General features: G+C 54.3%; 1 protein-coding gene across 3 annotated transcripts in view; it reads right to left on the bottom strand.

Moving 5' to 3' along the window:
* The window catches only part of CAMK2A (calcium/calmodulin dependent protein kinase II alpha), a 65,996-nt gene that overhangs the window by 14,510 nt on the left and 32,378 nt on the right, over positions 1 to 19,108 (bottom strand). For 2 of the 3 annotated variants that reach the window (XM_061424034.1, XM_061424035.1), the window contains exons 7-14: positions 16,618 to 16,720; positions 14,970 to 15,053; positions 14,735 to 14,829; positions 13,594 to 13,716; positions 13,141 to 13,224; positions 11,608 to 11,650; positions 9,037 to 9,077; positions 3,396 to 3,444 (exon numbers count right to left, since the gene is read on the bottom strand). In XM_061424034.1, coding sequence (XP_061280018.1) covers positions 3,396 to 3,444; positions 9,037 to 9,077; positions 11,608 to 11,650; positions 13,141 to 13,224; positions 13,594 to 13,716; positions 14,735 to 14,829; positions 14,970 to 15,053; positions 16,618 to 16,720 — 622 coding nt within the window. Of the gene's footprint in view, positions 1 to 3,395; positions 3,445 to 4,430; positions 4,464 to 9,036; positions 9,078 to 11,607; positions 11,651 to 13,140; positions 13,225 to 13,593; positions 13,717 to 14,734; positions 14,830 to 14,969; positions 15,054 to 16,617; positions 16,721 to 19,108 lie in introns of all 3 variants that reach the window. The other variant, XM_061424033.1, reaches the window with a different exon arrangement.

Raw genomic sequence — 19,108 nt, forward strand, 5'->3', positions numbered from 1 at the left:
TTTTATCCCCTTCCCAATTCTGGACACTATACCTCTATTAATGCAGCCCGAGACAGTGCCTAACTTGGCCTTCACCCACGTAGGACACCAAGTTTGCCAATGGTTAAAGCCTGGCAGCCGGGAATCTCCCTCGCTTCACTCTCTGGGACCAAAGATCTGGGGCTCTGAGGCTCCTTAGATCTGGAGAAATTCACTCTTGTTCTGAGCCCCTCCCGTGCCCTCAGCAGATCCACTGCTCTATGAAAGATTCATCCAGCATCTGCTTAGTAGCAACTCTGGCATTTTTAATCTTCTAGGCATTCACCCAGACAACCAAGAGTGTTCCCTCATAGCTGGGAAAGCTGAAGACCCAGAGAGGTTAAGACACTCTCTCAAGGTCACACAGAGCACGGCGGCTGAGATGAGATCAGCATTCCCGGCTAAAATTTCCCAGAATGTCTCTGCCCAGATTCAGAGGCAGCTCTTTGGAAAAGAAACGGAGTTTTCAAGAAGCTGACCAGGAGGAGGGCGGTGGGGAGGAAGCCTAGCAGAGTCCTGTGTAGCTCAGAGGGTGAGAGGCCTGTGTATCAGCCTGAGGGGCTCTGAAATATTCATGTCCCCTTCTTTGCTCAGGGGGAAATGTTCCCTGGAGGATGACATTTCTAATTAACTTTAATGTTAGGTCAGAATCCACCCTACCAGCTGCTATTCTCACTTAGTAAGAAGACTTAACAAATTAACACCAGAAATGGTTCTCTGGAAATTTTCTCTGAGGCCTGAAGAACCTGGGGGAGGCACAGGGCTCCTCTCTCCTGCCAAACAGCGGGAGAAGCTCCTGGTTGGGCCAGCATCTCTTCCAGCAGACATGGCCCTTTACATGTATGGACACTGAGGCAGGAAATGGGCTCCAAGTCCTACCATTAATAACACTGACATGCCCTTTCTCTTCTCTGGGCTTCAGCCTCCCTCTTTTTATTTTATTTATTTATTTTTGGCCATGCTATAGGCATGTGAGATCTTAGTTCCCCGACCAGAGATCAAACCTATGCCCCCTGCAGTGGAAGTGTGGAGTATTAACCACTGGACCACCAGGGTAACTTATTCCTCCTCTCTTTAAAAGGGACATAAATGAACTAAAATTCAAGACTTCACAAATGTTCCCATCCTGATATCGCTAAAGCAGAAGATAATGATTGTAAATGTCAGACCTTGGGGATACAACCCAGAGCCGTTACTCCAGGTGGAAAATGTCTTTAACGGGTCTGCACATGGCACATTGCATTAATAGTAAATACACACTTCACATTCTATTTCAAACATTTCTCTGTCTGTTTAACATATAAATATTTATCTTAAAATAATCTTTAAGTAAAACTGACGCTCCAGGAAAATGCCGTATGGCTTCCAGTCATTCAACCGTAAGCTCCAGTTTGAAAGAAAAGAAATTAAGATTTATTACACAGTGACCATATTCCAAGCACTGGGTAAGCACTTTAGACACAGCCTCTTGTTTCATCTGCACAGCAGTCCTCTGAGCTTGGTGCTGTTATCATCATCTCTTTATAGTTAAGGAAACGGAGGCTCAGAAAGGTTCAGTAAGTTGCCTAAAGTCACCCAGCAAATAGATGCCAGTGAACAATCACAGAGCTTGTTTGCCTCCACAGACCCTGTCTGCTCTGAGACCAGGATTATGAGGCCACAACCAGTCTCCTCAAAACACCCAGCACCTCACTCTTACCACTGGGACAGGGAGCCTCAAATACAGCGAATGTCTCAGAAACACCCTCTATTGCCCCCCACAAACCTATGGAATCAGAATCCACAAGAGCAGGGCCAGGAATATGGTTATAAATCATACGTGAGGGGCTGAGAATGCTGGCCTGATCCCAAAGAATTTGGCAAGATAATGCATTTTGAAGGCTGTCCCGAAAGCCATGGTAGAAACTTGATTTGCTCTGGCACCAGGCAATGGTGATGGAGTGACCACCCCCCACCCCACCCCTCTCCCAGCTGGGAACGACCAGAGAGGGAACACAGGCTGGGCCTACTCTTCCAAACATCCTGGTAGAGGGAGGAGGCAGCTTCAAGGGTTTGGTGTGTTAAAACGGCCTTAACTCAGCCTGAATGGCAGTGGCGCAGAATATGTATTACATAAGAAAATGCTCTTTTCCTCATGACTGTATTCTTTTAGAAGCAAGTCGTCTAAACTCCTGAAAATATCTTGACTGGTACCACTGTGGTCTCTCCAGGTCGGTGCTATTTTTCTAGGTCTCAGAGACTGCCCAGGCATCTCGGATACATGCCCGAGTGTGAGAACCCCGAGCCTTGCCGGGTCTCCCTGTCCTGGGGCAATAAGGAGGGCTGGGTACAGGCAGAACAGCAGGACATCACTGACTCATCCAAGGACTTGGTGCAGATGTCAGCACCCCACGCTCCCTCCTCTAAGCTCCAAGCACACTTGCCACCCGGCAAGGCCTCCCCAGTCAAGGTTACAGGCCAGGCCTGAGGTGCACTGCCTGGGTTCATATCCTAACTGTACCCTTTATAAGCTCTGGGACTTTGGGCAAATTTACTCAACCCCTCAGATTCTGGGCTGTTGAATGGGGTTAATCACAGTACCTTCTTCCTAGGCTTGTTGTAAAGCTCAGGTGAATATCAAGAAGTTGAAACATGTCTCGCCCACAGCAAGTGCCCCATAAAAGACAGCCATTAGTATTCCTGTTGCCATTCTATTATTTCCTCTCTTACTATCAAATCACATTTATCTGGGGTCTTGCTCCCCCTTGCATCTGAGTGCTGGTGAACATTATTAGTCACTGGCTACAGTAGCCCCTGAATTTTAGTTTGGCCTTTTTTTTTTTTTTTCTTCTGGCCATGCTCAGTGGTATGCAGAACTTCCCCAACCAGAGATCGAACCTGTGCCCCCTGCATTGGAAGTGCAGAGTCCTAACCACTGAACCACCATTGAAGTCCTTGGGTTGGTCTTAGGCAGTGTTTCCCATATTCCAGTTTGTTGAACTTTCTACATTTCTGCTTTCCCTTCCTTTACTTCGAGTTTTTAAAATCAACTCATCTTTTTTAAAAATTTCAAAAACACTTCCAAAGGAAAATGTATGCTACATTTATGACTTGACTATGTTAATTTTTTCACATTGAATTAATTTAATACATGTTAAAGTCAACACATAACTGCTGCCATAAGAAAAGTCCATCCAGGTACCACTAGTGGGTCAGGCACACCATACGGGGAAATGCTGCCCCACAACGTCCCCAGCCTATAGGAGCAAAGTAAGGCTTTCTGTAGAGAAACAGGACACAGAGTTGGCCTAGGGGCCCCTGCAGGCAGGAGACTGTCAGTGAAGGGGGCCCACCAGGAGGCCTGGGAGCCCTGATGCTGAAGGCAAGGCCCCTCCTACCTTTGGTGTCTTCATCCTCAATGGTAGTATTGGTGCTCTCTGAAGATTCCTGCCAAAAAGAATACAGGAGGTGGTGAGGCCCACTTGCTGAGCAGAAAGAGGTGGGGTCAGCGGGGGGCTGCCCCAGCTGCCCGATGCTGCGGCCCCGTTTCCATAAGCCTCATCGGCTCTGCCGTCCAGGTGCTGCACTGAAAAATCCCGTCAGCCTTCCGAGCCTAAGGAGGGGACGGGCCCAACTCAGCAGGCGGCTGGTGGAGGGGAGCGGGGTGAGAAGGAAGGGGTGGATGCACCGAGAGCCCTGGCCTTTCTGGGAGGGCTGGGTGGGGTGGTGTGCGGGGCTGTCCTGAGCCCTGTCTGCTGGAGGGAGCAGAGAGGGGGTATGGGGGGCAGAGAGGCACATGGTGGCCACAGGATGGGGAAGGAGTACACACACTGGCAGGGGAGGAAGAGAGAGACGGGGAGGCCCAGTGGGAGAGAGCCTGGGCTTTTCAGGGGGAGAAAAACCACACAACTGAGGGAGACAGCAATGGAGTCAGAAGAAGAGGGGCATGGGCCATGCCACCACAGGAACCCCTAGACAGAGGCAGGGGCTGGTGGCTCCTCTGCCACCGGCAGGCCCTGGGCTGCCTCGCAGAAGCTCAACAAGGGCCTCCACGGCTTTGGCCAGACCAAGCCCCCCAGCAGCCACAACTGGCACAAACCAAGCCCTGAGCTGAGTTCCAGAGCCAGGGTGGGGAGAAGCGAGAAGCCACGGGCTGGATGTGGGATGGGGTTCAAATCAACCTTTGCTTCCAAGGGAGTTCCCAGGTCTACTGTCAGGCTGCTGGCCTGGGCCATGGAGTTGGAGGTGTCAACAGAAACACGCCAACAACACGCACACACAACACACATATTGTCACACGAGGCACACGTACCAAGCACGCCCTGAGCCCCCTCTCCCCGCCCCGGGTTCCCATTGCAGCCTGCAGGAGAGAGGCAGGAGCGAGGGTTCGAGGCCCAGGATTTACCGGCGTTTGGGAGACGGCAGACACTCACCATTAACTGAACGCTGGAACTGGACTTTCTTTTCTGGAAAAACAAGGAGAAGAGATGGGACAGGAAAAGACACAGCATGAAAACGGCAGGGAGCAGAGGAACGAACAACAGGGGAGGGTTGGAAGGAGGATGGGCCTCGGGGTCATTCTCTGTGGTCCCTTGCCAGCCAGTGTCGGGACAAGGTCAGGGCCACCAGCAGCAGCTGACCCGGCAGGGACAGTCCTTTCCAGCCTGGAGTTCTGGGGCCTTACGCACAGCTGCCTGGGTCTCAACAACCCAACCACCAAGCTCCAGGCCAAGCCTCTTCTGGACCAGGACTCCCCTTACGCCAAACTGGGATGTGGAAACAAATCCTGGGTCTCAGATACTAGTTGCCTAAGGCCTCCAGAATCCAAAGCTCTTGAGGGATAAAAGGTCTGGAGACCTTTTGTCTCAGCTCAGGTCTGGAGATGAGGCTCAGTGTCTCCTCCTAGGCTCCCCCTGTGTCTCTGATGAAAGGACCCCACTCCTGACTTGCTTGAGTGTCACAGTCACTCAGGAAGCTTGTCCAAAATACACATAACCGGGCCCCCTCTCAGGAGTTTGATAACTAGGTCTGCATCAGAGCCTGGGCATATTTATTTTAAATGATGTTCCCAGGTGATTCCAAAGCAGAGACAGGGGTGGGAACCAGTCCCCTAAGTGCCCTCAAAAATCCTGAGGGTCCTCCCTTCAGCCTATTCTAACTTTGCAGGGATTTGTCATGTGACCTGTGGGAATCAAGGGAAAGAAAGAGGAACATGTTAAGTTATCTTCTCCCTCTTTCAGTTCTAAGCTTGGAGTCTTAAAGACTCACACTCATAGAGGTTGCAGGGCAAGACTGACACTTGCATCGCACAGGTGGGAAACTGGGGCTCAAGGTGGCTCAGATAGCTACTAGCAATGAAGAGGCTGGAACCCCCGATGCAGGCCCTCTGCCCTGTCTAGGTCTTCAGGTACCCACAGCCTGATGGCTCCTCATGGCTCATCCTGGAAGCACTTACATCTGAGAGGCCAGGAGGCTGCTCCCTGAGCTGCTCTGTGTGGGGATCAGTGGGGAGACTTGAGATGCTCTCTGGGTAGGCCTTTGCCGGGGGAGGCACTGGGTATTCTCTGAGGGTCCTCGGGTCTAATTCTGGGCTTTCTGATCCAAGATCCAGGAGCCTGAGACCCTTTCCTCTCCACCCAGGGCCTCTGCAGAGGTGGCCAGGGTGGCTCACTGGGCTTTCCCAGTGTTGGTGCTCACAGCCCTGCCTCTGCCCCAGCTGGCCCGGGCGGTGTGACTTCCGCAGCCAGCAGCCAGTCCTTCCTGCCCTCCCCTCTCATCTCCTCCCCTCTCCTTTCCTCCTAGTGTCGGCTTCACTCCTGGCTGGAGCCAGGCCAGGCACAGTGCGTGTTGGACGGGACAGGCCCACACAGCTCGGCTGTCAGCAGAAACCGGAGAGTAGCGTAGGGGCCAGGAGGTTCCAGGCGGGACACGAGGGGGGAACACAGAGCAGAGACTGCATCAGATTCGGACATACAGTTACAGGATGGGACATGGAGGGGTGGGGTCATGACGCACAATGGGACACCAACAGGGGCAGTGAGTGGGGTTGAGGGGTGGAGCGGCAGCCCCTCTTCATGGAAGTAGTGGCCTAGTAGTGGCTGGGACGGGGGGCATTGCTTCTTGGTAATGGAAAGACTCGATTTTCCTGAATCACAAAGATGATGATGATACTAGTAATAAGCCCTCACCAACCAGCATGTTAGTTTCATTTCAAAGGCGGGCTGTCATCAGAAGTAGAGTCACATCTCTTAGAACCACATGGAGAAGATGGTTCTAAGGTTGGCAAGGATGGTAGAAACGGACGATGGTCAAAATTAGCCTTGAAAAGCCCTTAAAAGCCTATAAAGTACTGTATTGTGTTATATCTTGAACCGAGTTTTTCCTCCAGCGTTGGAACCAATCAGTGCTTCGTCAACTAAGCTCTGGGTGAAATCAGTGGTTTGTCTCTAAGGGACTAAGTTGGAAGAGGAATGTGCGCTTCCCACTTTGGCTGGGCACGTGTTGGTTACCAGAGAGCATCATGGTGTGACTCCACCAGGCCCGCCCCGGTGGGAGACCCTCACCAGCTCCCCGAAAACAGCTCTTCTCCTTTTGCACAGATGACGGAACTGATGACCCAGAGCCCCAAGGGAGGGAACAGTGGGGCCCAGGCTCAAAAACCCTGGCTTCTTGACTTGAGGTCTGGTTTCAGTCAGAGTAAAAACATGAATGGATCTCCCAGAACATCTTGTAAGCCAGATCCTGGGCCAAGCCCCTTGGGTCACTCTCATCTTCCTGCTAGACATTCCCCCTCCTTCACTCCAAGCAAGGGGAGGAGGCTGAGCTGCCGAGAAAGGTTCGGGCCAGGAACAACCTTTGTGTGTCTCTTCTTCCACGCCCAGGCCACCCTGAAGAGTCACCCGGAGTCTGTCCTGCACTACAGGGAGCAGAGGCGCGCTCTTCAGCAGTGCCCGCTGGAAGGTCCTGCAGTGGCCAGCCAGAGCCCTGCCATGCTATAGGATGTCCTTGCCCTCAGACAGCCTCCGCCTCCTGGCCACGACCGGAGAAAGCCAGACTAGAGCTCCATTCCATGACCTGGCCTGAGGGAGGCCCTGACCAAGACGTTGCCAGAGTCATACCCGAGTACCAAGCAGACCTCGGCAGCCCTGTCTGGGCCCCTCCTCCCCCTCCTCCTACGTGGGCCTCAGCCCACCATCACGTGTGGCCTCTGCCTTATATCCCCCAAATAGGATTTTTCCCATGGCACCCAACACCCCGAGTGTCTACACATGAGGGCCAGATTGAGCCCCAGCTGCACCATGCCTGCCCCCCACCTACACTGCACAGCCCCCCATCACCCTTTCAAATTGGGAGGGGAGGAGGTGACTTGTGGGTAACCCCAGCAAGTAAGCCAAAACTCAATCCTGGATTCCATTACAGCTTCTGGGACGGATGCGTGTCAACTTTGTAAATTAGGCTGGCTTTAGATCTGTGGTTTCCAAATATTTTTTTGAGCAAACTTCAGAAAAAATCTTACCCAAAAGTCCAACACATGGAGCAGAAAAGATAATACCATTGACTAGCCTCTCATGAGTGGGTCTCACACGCCAGGACTGTGCTAAGTCGTCAAAACACAGTATCTTAGTACATCCTCACAAACAGCTCTGGGAGGTGGGAGACTCTTTCTACCCGTTGCTTGAACAAAGAAAGACAGACTCAAGAGATTCAAATAATGGGCCATAAGCTCACCCAGGCTCTCTCAACCACTGTGATGGCTGGTCCATGGAGCTGTTCTGGCTGAAGTAGGTGAGAAAGGCCCAGCCCTCTCTGCTCAGTCTCCCACTTTTCAGTCCCTCCCCAGCTGCTGCCAGAGGTGCCTCCCAAGAAGCTTCGGCCTCCAAGGAGTTCCATTTGAAAATCATGGGCTTTGACTGATAACCAAATAATTACATATTCCTCAAGCACCCAGGATGAGAAGAGAAAATTATTTTTTGTTTGTTTTTAAAGCTGAAATCTTAGAAATCATGGAGTTCACATCGCCCAGCTTCCCCACTGTACTTTTGGGGAGACTAAAGCCTTCAGAGGGCTAAGAGCAGAGAGAAGGCCCATATCCTGGCTTCAGGCAAACAGCCTAGTCCCCTCCATGCAACCCCTGGCAGATCAAAGCCAGGGGCCTGAGACTCTACATGCCACTATGAACCAAGCCATGAAGCCACCAGACCACCTGGGTGGCTGTGTTTGGACAGCATCCCACACCTTCCAGTGTTCTGGGCATAGACCAGCCCTGGGGCCCTTGGCCAGGCAGGGCTCTGAGCCGAGAAAAAGGCAGGGTCTCAAGAGAGGAGAACCCACAAGGCGAGCCAGTGGCAGGGGAGGAGGGAGCTGCAGAGAGCAGGGAAACAGGCCCCAGAGAGCAGAGGGAGAAGAGAAAGGAGGGAGGGATGGGTCAGCGGGGTGTGGAGGGAAGCAGCTCGGGCATCAGGGGTGGGGACGGGCATCAGGGGTGGGGATGGGGCAGGCCTGGGTTGGGGGTGGGGTGGGGTGGGGGGATAGGAGGAGGGGATTCTTGGCACTGAACCGGCAGGCCTTGATGGGGGTGGGTACTTCTGGATGTCAAAGCCGAGAGGACTGGCTGTCCATCCCCTGCAGGCTTTGTAGGTTGGACTGGGGCATGCATTGGGTCAGGGGCCCATTCCAGCCAGCCCATACTTGGGAAGGAGGAGGTCACCCCTCATGACATCTCTGTCCCTTCTTTGTGTCCTCTCACTCACCAGTCCTCCAGATTCACAGAAATCTCCTTTAATTTACCCTTATGCCCGCCCCCACCTCAAGCCACCTGCCTCTCCCACCCTCTTTCAACCCTCCCTTCCCCCACCTGCCCCCATCCATGCTGGTGGAAGGGTGGGCACCGAAGCCCAGGTCTCTGGGTCTGGGGACCCCAGGCTGCATGGGTGAGCGCATCTGCCCAGAACCCCGTTGGCAAGCCTGGCTCTCACCCCAGCCCTGCAAGCCGGGCCCTGCAAGCCAGAGGCGGGCCCTGCTGAGCTGGCTGGGGCTTACCTTCACACCATCGTTCTTCTTGTTTCCTCCACTCTTCCCGCCTGCAGAGGAGAAAAAGTAGAGGGTTATCAACACCAGGCAGGGCACCAGGGCCCACAGCGCGAGGAAGAGCAACATCCACGGGCCGCGGAGGACACGGAGCCGCAGCAGCTATGTGAGGAGACCTCCTCCTCTTGCTCTTCTTCCTTGCGGGGTGGCCCAGGGACTGCCGGTGGCCCACCGCAGTCTGGGGTGGGCCTGGGCTCCCCCCGGTTCTCAGCAGTGTCAGGCGTGACCCTCTGGCTCCATGGGTTGAGGAGGTGCCCACTGTGCCCCAGACCGTGGGAGCGCTTTCAGTCTGGGGATTCCCTCCAGATCCCGGTCACCACTCGTGCTGGCGGTGGCCAACCCGGAGGCCCGGCTCCCCAGCCCAGGGCTGGACGCTCCCTCCCGCCCCGGCCGGCTCTAATTTTAGCCCCATGCTGCTACGGAGGTCATGTGTCAGCCCTGCCTACTCACTCTGGACAGCTGCGAGCTGAATTTTGCTGGTGATAAGAAGCAGATGCCCCCCCGCCCGAGTCCCTGCTCCTCTGGTGCCCACCCCAGCCAGAGCACCCATTCCCTGAAGAGTCCTCCCCATCCTCAAACTCTAGAGCTCTGGGCTGGGGCTGGCCATCTCCCTGGTGGTCAGGAAAAGCAGAGCAACAACTTCCAAGAAGGCCTCACCTGGCATTTCCCATTTCCTTCCTTCTCACCTTCTGGCCAGAGCCCTTGGAGAGGGCACCAGTCAGGACAAGGCATGAACACCCAGCCCTGCGCAGCCTGACTTCTGGCAGCTTCAGATCTCAAATAAATGGCTTTAAGTTAAATGAGACATAGCACTTGGCACGTATGCAATAGATGCTCAGTAAACAGTAGCCATGCTAAATCCTTCACCGGATGAGAGCAAGCTGGGGAGGAGAGGCGGTACTGAACATGATGCCCCAGAGGTTTGGAAGGATGGAACTCACAGCTGGTGCAGCCCGCCAGTCATCCTCACATTCCCACCGATGACCCCTCTCAGGCTCTTGTGCATTTTTCCCCTCTTGCCAAGTTTCCACCTTGCAAAGCAAGTGGGGGGCGGGGTACCTCTGGATCCCAAAGCCGAGAGGAATAGCTGTTCCATCCTCCATGTACTCTGTGGGCTGGACCAGGATACACAGCAAGCAAGGGGAGGACTTGCCCCTCAAGCCTCCAAGGGGGCCCCCTCTCACTCCAGCCCACTATGACAGGACTGTGGGTCTCCAGAGGCCACATATTCTAATTTTCAGGAGATTTTCTATGAAATGAAAATGCTGGAAACTCTTGCTCACCGCCCCCCCACCAAAAAAAAGTTTTAAAACACCACTGGCCCCCCAAGCACATGGAGAGAGAGGGAATAACTTATGTACTCCATTTTGTGAGCTCTGGACTAGAGTGCCTGAGGGGCCCTTCAGTTGTTAAAAAAAGACTCTGACTGCCTGGGTGGCTCATCTTTCAGTTTAAGGAACTGCAGGATCCCTGTCTGGGAAGCGCGTGGGAAGGCAGCTCTGTGTGGTGGGGAAAGCCCAAATCTGAAGTTCCAGGGCCTTCCCGGGCCTGGGTCTTATTCTGCCAGCTGGTTAAATGGGCAGGTGGGCCCTCTCAGAGAAGCCAGGCCTGCAGCTCCCCAGATCCGAGCCCTCACGGTAGGGCTGGCCACCTGTCCACAGCAGCCCTCCCCGGCCGGTCCCGGCACCAGCCCCAGCCAGAGGGCCCCTCGGGTGAGCTTTGCTATATCTGCTCAGCTGCCCCGTCAGCCATCCTGGGCTCCTCAGGGGGACGCCTCTGGCGGACACTGGCCACGGCACTCTCCAGCATGCCAAGGGGAGCTTCTTGCTAAGCCCTGATGCTAATCCCTTCCCCTTCTCTCTTCAGGGCCACATGCCGCAGGTCACTGGGCCTTCCCTGCCTTAACCAGCCTGGCTTTGACCAAGGCCAAAGGCTCCTACCCTGGACTCCTTGGTGACTCAGCCTAGTAAGGGCACGTGCTCTGAACTGGTGACACCTGCCCCGAAAGTTCCCTTTAGCAGCATGACCTGGGGTGTGTCAGAGTTGACCTCCCTGAGCCTCTGCTTCCTCATTCAGAAAACGGGGGTGGCAATCGCCTTGTCACAGAGGCCACATGAGTGAAAGCCCACGCTTTCACTCTCGGTACTGCTTGGGAACTGCTTGGTAACTGTGGGGAACAGGAATGCCGCTGTCCCTGGGCCGGGCTCAGTCCCTCCCACATCTGGACCCTGACATATGGGGAGCCTCCCCACAGCTGGCCCAGCCTGAGAACCCAGCACCGCTGTGAGGTAGGGGAGGTGAGGGTTAACATCTAACCCTTCCTTGTGGGCCCTTGGCTTGATAACCTTTGACCTTTACCACTTCTGCAGGTGGTATCAGGTGAGCTAAGCCCTAATCACTGAATCCTCTACAGCCCCCATCTCCACGGCCTTCTGGTCTGAGTGCACTCAGATACCCCATTGGACAATGCCCCCACCTCCTGCAGGATGCATGTGAAGATGAATCCGAGGGCCTACCACCTACCAGAGAAGTTCCTGGTGGCCAGCATAGTGGTGAGGATGGCTCCCTACAACAGAAAAGAGAAGGCGGTTTGGGGGAGAGGAGGCCATAGGTGAGGGGAGAGGAGACAGAGATGGGAGGGGTGGGGAAGGAGAGGAAGGGGCTCCATTCAGACACAAAAACCTTCTGAAGCTCCTTGCCCTCCATTTCTCCCACCCCACAGCCCCGAGACTATCCCCGCCTCCCGGGAGAAGGGTGAGGCAGAGGTGATCTAGGCCTTAGCTGGCACTGCTCAGGAGATAGGGCCATCCAAGGAGCAGATATTAATAGATCCCACCGGCCTGGCCAGAGCTGGTGGATGTGCTCGGGGACACCTGTCAGTGGGGGTTCCTAAAGGCCAAGGAAGTTTCCTGCTGGGGCAATGACACCAGACTTGCACCCCTCAGCTCTCTCTGTCTGCATCTTCTGCCTGGACACAAAGCTCCTCACTCTAGTACTGGCTCATCCCCCTTTCTGTAGTTCCTGGGCTCAGAACCTTGGAGGATTAATGGGGAAAAACCCTCCTCTATCACTAAGGGGACTGGAGACCAATGGCCAGTTCAGATTCTCTGAGTCCAGCGGTCCATGATTTTAAGACTCCCTGATTCTGACATTTTGAGACTACATCTATGACAGCTCCCACTGGGGGTTGGGGGTAAGACTCAGTTCCCCTGGCATCATGCTCACCACCATCCCCTTGGCCCATGTCCCTGTCCTGAGCCACCACACCAGGCCTGGGGGAAGCTGGTGAGGAAGTTCTGAAGGAGCCAGGGCCTCAGCATCTGTCACTCAGCAGCTGATGGCTTCTCTGTTCCAACCAGCTGGGGGCCCCTCGGTCATCCTTCCTACCTGTTCACAGGACCCCCGGCAAGGTCTAGGACAGGACCTGTCACAACCCTGAGAACACACAGACCTGCTGAGAGGCCAGCAGCTCAGGGCTCACCTAGGGCGCACTGTGACTTCCTCAGGGCACAGCCCCTGCCAAGTCCCTTGGCCGTTCCTTTCCAGTGGTTGGCAGCTGGGGTCTCTCACCCCTACCATGGTCGCGTATCATTCCTGGAAACCTCTCCCTGCCCCACTGAAACACCTGCTGTCCCCCTAAGGGGTCAAGCTCATGCTTCCAGACTTCTGCACAGGCTATTCTCTGTGTCTAGAACACCTGCCCCATCAGACTTTACACTGGTAATACCTGCTTACCCTTCGGGATCTCAGATCAAATGCCACTTGCCCAGAAAGGCTTCTGGGATCCTTCCCTAGTCCATGCAGATCTGTTCCCCTCTCTGGCCCCTCTGTGGACCCCCCCAGCTTCAGGGCAGCACTCACCACTGCCCCGTACTGTCCTGGTCACTTCACTGTCCTTGCCAGCGCTCACTGCCCAGCCCAGACAGCCGGTGGTCAATAACACTCGTTGACTCAGTGAAGGAGAGAACTAGTGAGCGGGTCTCTTGGCCTCTGTGCAGACCCAGGCCAACCTATTCCCTTGTCTGTGGGGCATGGAGGATGAGGACCTGCTGTTACCTTCAGTTTTCTCCTGGCGTTGAACTTCTTCAGGCAGTCCACGGTCTCCTGTCTGTGCATGCAGGAGGCCACGGTGGACCGGTGCTGGAGAAAGGAGGGGAGAGGTCTGTGAGTGGGAGGCAGGCCCACCCGAGGTCCCCCCACTCCAAGAATATCCTGTGGATGGGGTGGGTATCTTGTGAAGAACAGTTCTCTGTTCTAAGGGATGGTATAAACATCCTGGTACGAGACATTTGAAGCCAGTAGCTCCCCCCACCTGTCATGGTGCCAACTCAGAATGCCTCCCACTGCCACTCTCCACCTGAGAACCACAGCAAGGTCAGTCTCTTGAACTAAGCCCCCTCAGGCCCAGCATGGGCCTGAGGGGCAGCAGGCAGGTCCAGGACACTGTGAGGGTCTTGATCCTGAGGTCTGGAGGGATCCTCAGGAGAGGCTTTGCTGAGGAAGGCTCACCGAGATCCAGGGGTGCTTGAGGGCCTCAGCGGCCGTGATGCGTTTGGATGGGTTGATGGTCAGCATCTTATTGATCAGATCCTTGGCTTCTGGGGTAACGGTGTCCCATTCTGGTGACGGGAACTGGAAGGGGCAGAGGGGCCAAGTTTGCCCAGCCTACCCCAGGCCACCCCTGCGATCCCCCAGCCCCTGACTGGCAGGGGAGCAGGCAGGGGTCCTACTGCCCGTCCATTCGGGCATCCACAACCAGGAGTTGGGGCAAGGTCCCCTGGCCCCAGGACAAATCCGGGCAATGGCAAGGGGAAAGGAGGCCTCCCTCTGCTCTTCTGAGGCCGTGCCTTATCTGGAGAGCAGCAGGCCAGTGGTGACAGCCCAGACTTCAGAATCGGAAGGTTGGGTTCAAGTCCCAGCTCTGCCTCCTGGGCTGTGTGACCTTGGACAAGTCACCTTGGACATGTGACCCCTCAAGCTATCCCTAGAGATGTTGTAAGGATTAAATATGATATAAAATGCACGGCACATGGCTCAATAGGTATCAGCTGTGCAGAAAAGCAGTATACTTGGTAGGCAGAAGCATGGACACTAAAGCCAGACTGCCTGGCTTCACTAAAGCCAGCTCTACCATTTCTTAGCTGTGTGTTCTGGCCAGTTATTTAACTTCTCTGTGCCTCAGCTTCCCTATCTGTAAAAAAGCAGTAATAACAGTACCTATGTCATGACTGGTATGAAGATTATAATAATAGAAAGCATTTAGAAGACTGCTATGTGTGTTAGCTATTATTACTGTCTATCTATATACATACAATATATAATTGTGTGTGTACAACTATGGAGAGATAATCTGGCTTCTGGGGCCTGCCCCCTCTATATCCCACTCTACTTTTGTGCTGATTCTGCCTCCTGGGGCCCCATGAACTAAATCCCCATCACTTAGATGCTCCAGTCACTAGCATGGCCAGTTCATCGTCTGGCCCCAGTCAGCCCTCAGGCTCCACCTGCTGGTCACCCCTACCCCATAGCTAGAGAGTGGCAGGAGGGCATGAGGGAGGCGTCCTTGGGTCTCTGGCCTCACTGGGCCATGACTCCCACTGGATGGGACCCAGGGGCTGGCAAGGAGGCTGGAGACAGGAGCACCACTCACATCATAGGCGCCAGCTTTGATCTGCTGGTACAGGCGATGCTGGTCCTCATCCCAGAACGGGGGGTACCCCACCAGCAGGATGTACAGGATGACCCCTGGGGAGAGGACCAGGAGAAGCTTGAGCCCCAGGAATAGGAGGGACAGAGGGCACGTGGAGGAGAGCGATGGGAAAGGAGAGAGAGTGCACCAAAGGGCAGGCAGCCAGGGGAACGGAGGGGCCTTCAGATGGACTCACCGCAGGCCCACAGGTCCACGGGCTTCCCATACGGGTCCTTCCGCAGCACTTCTGGGGAGAGGTATCCAGGTGTCCCTGCGAACCCTGCTCCCCAGACACACAGACAGGCAGACACATACACAGAGGTTGGCACGTAAGTAACTGGGAGCAAGATCCTGCTGGAAGAGGGATAAGGCTGCCCTGGAGACGGAGAAAACACCCCCTGCCCCCAGAGCCAGCCAAGGGCTGGAAGCCCTGACCTGGTAAGACAGCAACACCTCTAGACCAGGGTGGACAAGGGCAGAGTACACGGTCACCACCTGCCTTGAGAGCCTCATGGCACTGATCCATCCCAGGGTCCTTCCCACAGGGCCCTGCCTCAGAGTCACAGATTTCTGGCAGAACCCTTCCAGAAGCCTCCACCAATCAAGTGCTGGTGGTCCTCGAGATGAAAGGTCCTGGCCTGTCAGCACCAGATTGAGCTGAACCCTCACCCACTCCCCGCTCCATCCAGGATCTGGTCCTGGGGTGGCAGGAGGCCTATCCCTAACACTGGCTTTGTCCTAAGTCCTTTAGGTAGGTCCCTTTTCCTTTGGGGCCTCAGTTTCCTCATCTGTGAAACAAGGGATTAGGGATTTGTATCCTAAACACCTCCCAGCACTGTTGGGAGAACTACTTAAAAAAATGGACACCCAAAATGTTTTGGTAAGTTATTGTGAGAATAGTTCCTATTAAGGAGTATGTATGGGAGAAAGCAATGGCACCCCACTCCAGTACTCTTGCCTGGAAAATCCCATGGATGGAGGAGCCTGGTAGGCTGCAGTCCATGAGGTCACTAAGAGTCGGACACGACTGAGCGACTTCACTTTCACTTTTCACTTTCATGCATTGGAGAAGGAAATGGCAACCCACTCCAGTGTTCTTGCCTGGAGAATCCCAGGAATGGGGGACCCTGGCGGGCTGCCGTCTATGGGGTCGAACAGAGTCGGACACGACTGAATCGACTTAGCAGCAGCAGCAGCATGCTAAGCAAGACTGAGAACTTTCCATGCCTGATCTCATTTAATCTTCACACAGTCCCAAGGAACATACTTTTATTATCCCCATTTTACAGACAAGAAAATGAAGTCTCAGAGAAATGACTCACTCAAAGTCATATGCCTTGTAAATAGCACAGTCAGGATATGAACCCAGAGCTCAAGCTCCTAACCACTGATCAACATTGCTCACTAAAAAGTATTCCCAGATAGCCGAAAGGACTCAATTACGCCAAAATCTCAAGAGCATGACTCCACCCCTTTTAATTTCCTTTGACCTATTCTTAGTTTCTTAGCCCCCATTCCTCATCTTTAAAATCAAGATGATAATCTAGCACCCAGGCTGCTGGGGAACTCACGGAAGCCCCCAGCCGACAGTATTGGATGCGCATGTGAAGAAGTCAGGTACTGTTTTAATGACAACCAAGTCCCAGGCCTGGACCCCAGGGAGCTAGGATGGGCGACAACCACTGATGCAAAGAGTCTGGGTAAGGAGCCTTCTGCTCCCTGAGCCCTGGCTGGGGCAACATCCATCTCCAACCAGCCCCCGCTCAGGCAGAGGGTTCCTAGAGGCCAATGTGTCAACTCAAGGCTGGCTGCCAACACCCCTGCCACCCCCTGCCCCCACTCACCAAACCATGCCTGCTGCTCGCCCTCTACCTCTATGGCCAGGCCAAAGTCCGCCAGCTTCACCGCAGCGCCCTTGAGCTTGGAGGCCAGCAACAGGTTCTCCGGCTTCCCAGGACCAGAGAGAAGAGAAAACGTGGGAGAGGAAGAAGTCAGGGGACAGTGAGCATATTCAGAATCTCATCTCTAGAGATCTGGGTTTTCAGGAGGAGCAGCTGAGCGATCCAGAGACTCCCTGTCCCTGCCTCCCTCCAGCCCCAACCACAGGACCCCTGCACTTCCCAGAGATGGGACTACCCCACTGCAGCCCTCCATCTGCTGCAAACAGAAGACCCTTTTTCAGCCTGCCAACCCCTCCTTCAGCTTCCAGCAGGGTTTGGTTCTGGGGCTGAGGTGGAGTGGGGCAGTGCTTCTACTATACGCCAGTCACTGGGCTAAGGGTTTTGCATACATCATTCGATTTGTCATCCCAACAATCCTTTAGGGTAAGCACTCTCCTCCAGTGGCCTCCTTACATCCTCAGAGACAGTCATTCTTGTTCCACCTCAGGGCCTTTGTACTTCCTGCTCCCCTTGCGTGATTTGCTCGCCCTCTGAGCTTCACAGGTGTGGCTCCTTCTCATCATCCAGCTTTCACCATGTCACCTCTTTCAAGAAGCCCTCCATGACTACTCTATCTAAAGGAGGAGTTCCCAGGTATCTTCTGTCTTAGCAGCTTGTTGTTACCTTAATAGATCTCATCACAATTTCTAAGTGTTTTCCCATCTGTCTATGTGCTTATTCATTATCTGTCACCTCTGTGCAATATGAGTTTCTGTCCACCAATGTATCTCAGAGAAGGCAATGGCACCCCACTCCAGTACTCCTGTCTGGAAAATCCCACAGATGGAGGAGCCTGGTAGGCTGCATCTGTCACCTCTGTGCAATATGAGTTCTGTCCACCAATGTATCATTAGCACCCAAAACAGTGGGCAGCACATAGCAGGCACTGAAGTATGTATGAAAATAAGGAAACTGGGGTTCACAGAGGTTAAGTCACTCGACCGAGGTCACACAGCTGGTGATGATAGAACCAGATCGAGGCACAGTCTGGCTAGAGATGTGCTCTGAGCCCCTCCAGGCTGATTGCTGCAGGGCCTCCTACGTGCCACCTGTCCTATGGAGGCATGAAGGCTGCCATCTTCTGCTGAGTCTGAGGACAGAAAATCCTTCTCCTCAGGACAGAGAGGTAGTTAGCGTGGGGACTTTCTAGTTAGAAAGCCCTAGCTTCTGATCCCAGTGCTGCCATTCTATGCTATGGAACTTGGGTAAATTAATTTCACTTCTCTGGCCTCAGTTTCTTCTCCAAAAGTGGGAATAATGCCTACTTCATGGGGTGGCATATGGATTAATTGCAATAAATCCCTGTAAAGCACTTCCCAGTGTCCTACAAGTGTTGGATAGGCATCAGTACTCATACTTTTTGTTTGTAGATGGGGGGTGTGGGCTCCCAGTCTCTGCAGACAGCTGGTTTCCTCTGACCCGCTTTCCCACTAGAACTTAGGAGGGGTTCCACATCCGACCTTTCACTGCCCAAAGCTAGGCAGGACGCAAACAAGTATAGCTCCATCTGCCCCTGGTTAAGGCCTCTTTGGTCCTCTGGGGACTGTGTTCCCAGCATGTCCTGGGTCTTGGTAGCTGTTCTGCCCTGATTTGATGAATGCGCCACTAATTAATCTACCCAGAGTGGCCTAAATTTGTGCTGCCTCTTTCCCTGTTCCTTCTCTCGGGCAGGGGCTGTGGTTATAATGGGAACAGGCCCCTGGGGAGAGCTGCCCTGCAATCTGGCCAGAGACCCTCTCTGCATGCACACTTGCCTTCGGGTCTAGACTGAGACGCGGGGAGCCCACCTGGGCTCGGGTGCGGAGCCACAGATGGCTCGTGATTGTCAAGGGTGAGCAGGGGTTCTGGTCAGAGCACTGCCCGCCAGAGAGGGGTCTGGGCAGACAGGAGGAGGGCCAGGAAGGGGGCAGGACGAGGAAGGCTTGGGAATTCCATCGGGGGGAATAGAGAACAGCCTGCAGAAGCCTCAGGAGCTACTGCAAAGCTACCCACGAGCCTCCAGGGCTTCTCTGTGCTGGGGGCTTGACCTCTGTGTGGCCCCAAAGGGTAGAACTGGGGTTCACAGGTGAAGCCCCCAGCATGGGGAAAGACTGGAGGAACATTTCCTAACAGTTCAAGGGGCTACCCCATAAAAAGTGAGCTCATAGTCCCCGGAAGTCAAAAAGCAAACGGTTGACGGACACCCAGCAGGGTCACCTAGAAGGGGCTGCTACAGAAGCAGGCGGTGCGGTCAGTGGCTTTTTAGCCCCAGCCCACTGAGGGCAGGGGACCTGGGGTCGGGAGGCCAGGGCTCCAGCCCTAGCTCAGGCACAAGTGAACTGCATGTTCTCGGGAAAACCCCTTGGACTCTTTGGGCCTTTGTTTCCTGCTCTGCAAAATGGAGATGATGTTAGGC

Source organism: Bos javanicus, chromosome 7 (assembly GCF_032452875.1).
Source record: "Bos javanicus breed banteng chromosome 7, ARS-OSU_banteng_1.0, whole genome shotgun sequence".
NCBI lineage: Eukaryota > Metazoa > Chordata > Mammalia > Artiodactyla > Bovidae > Bos > Bos javanicus.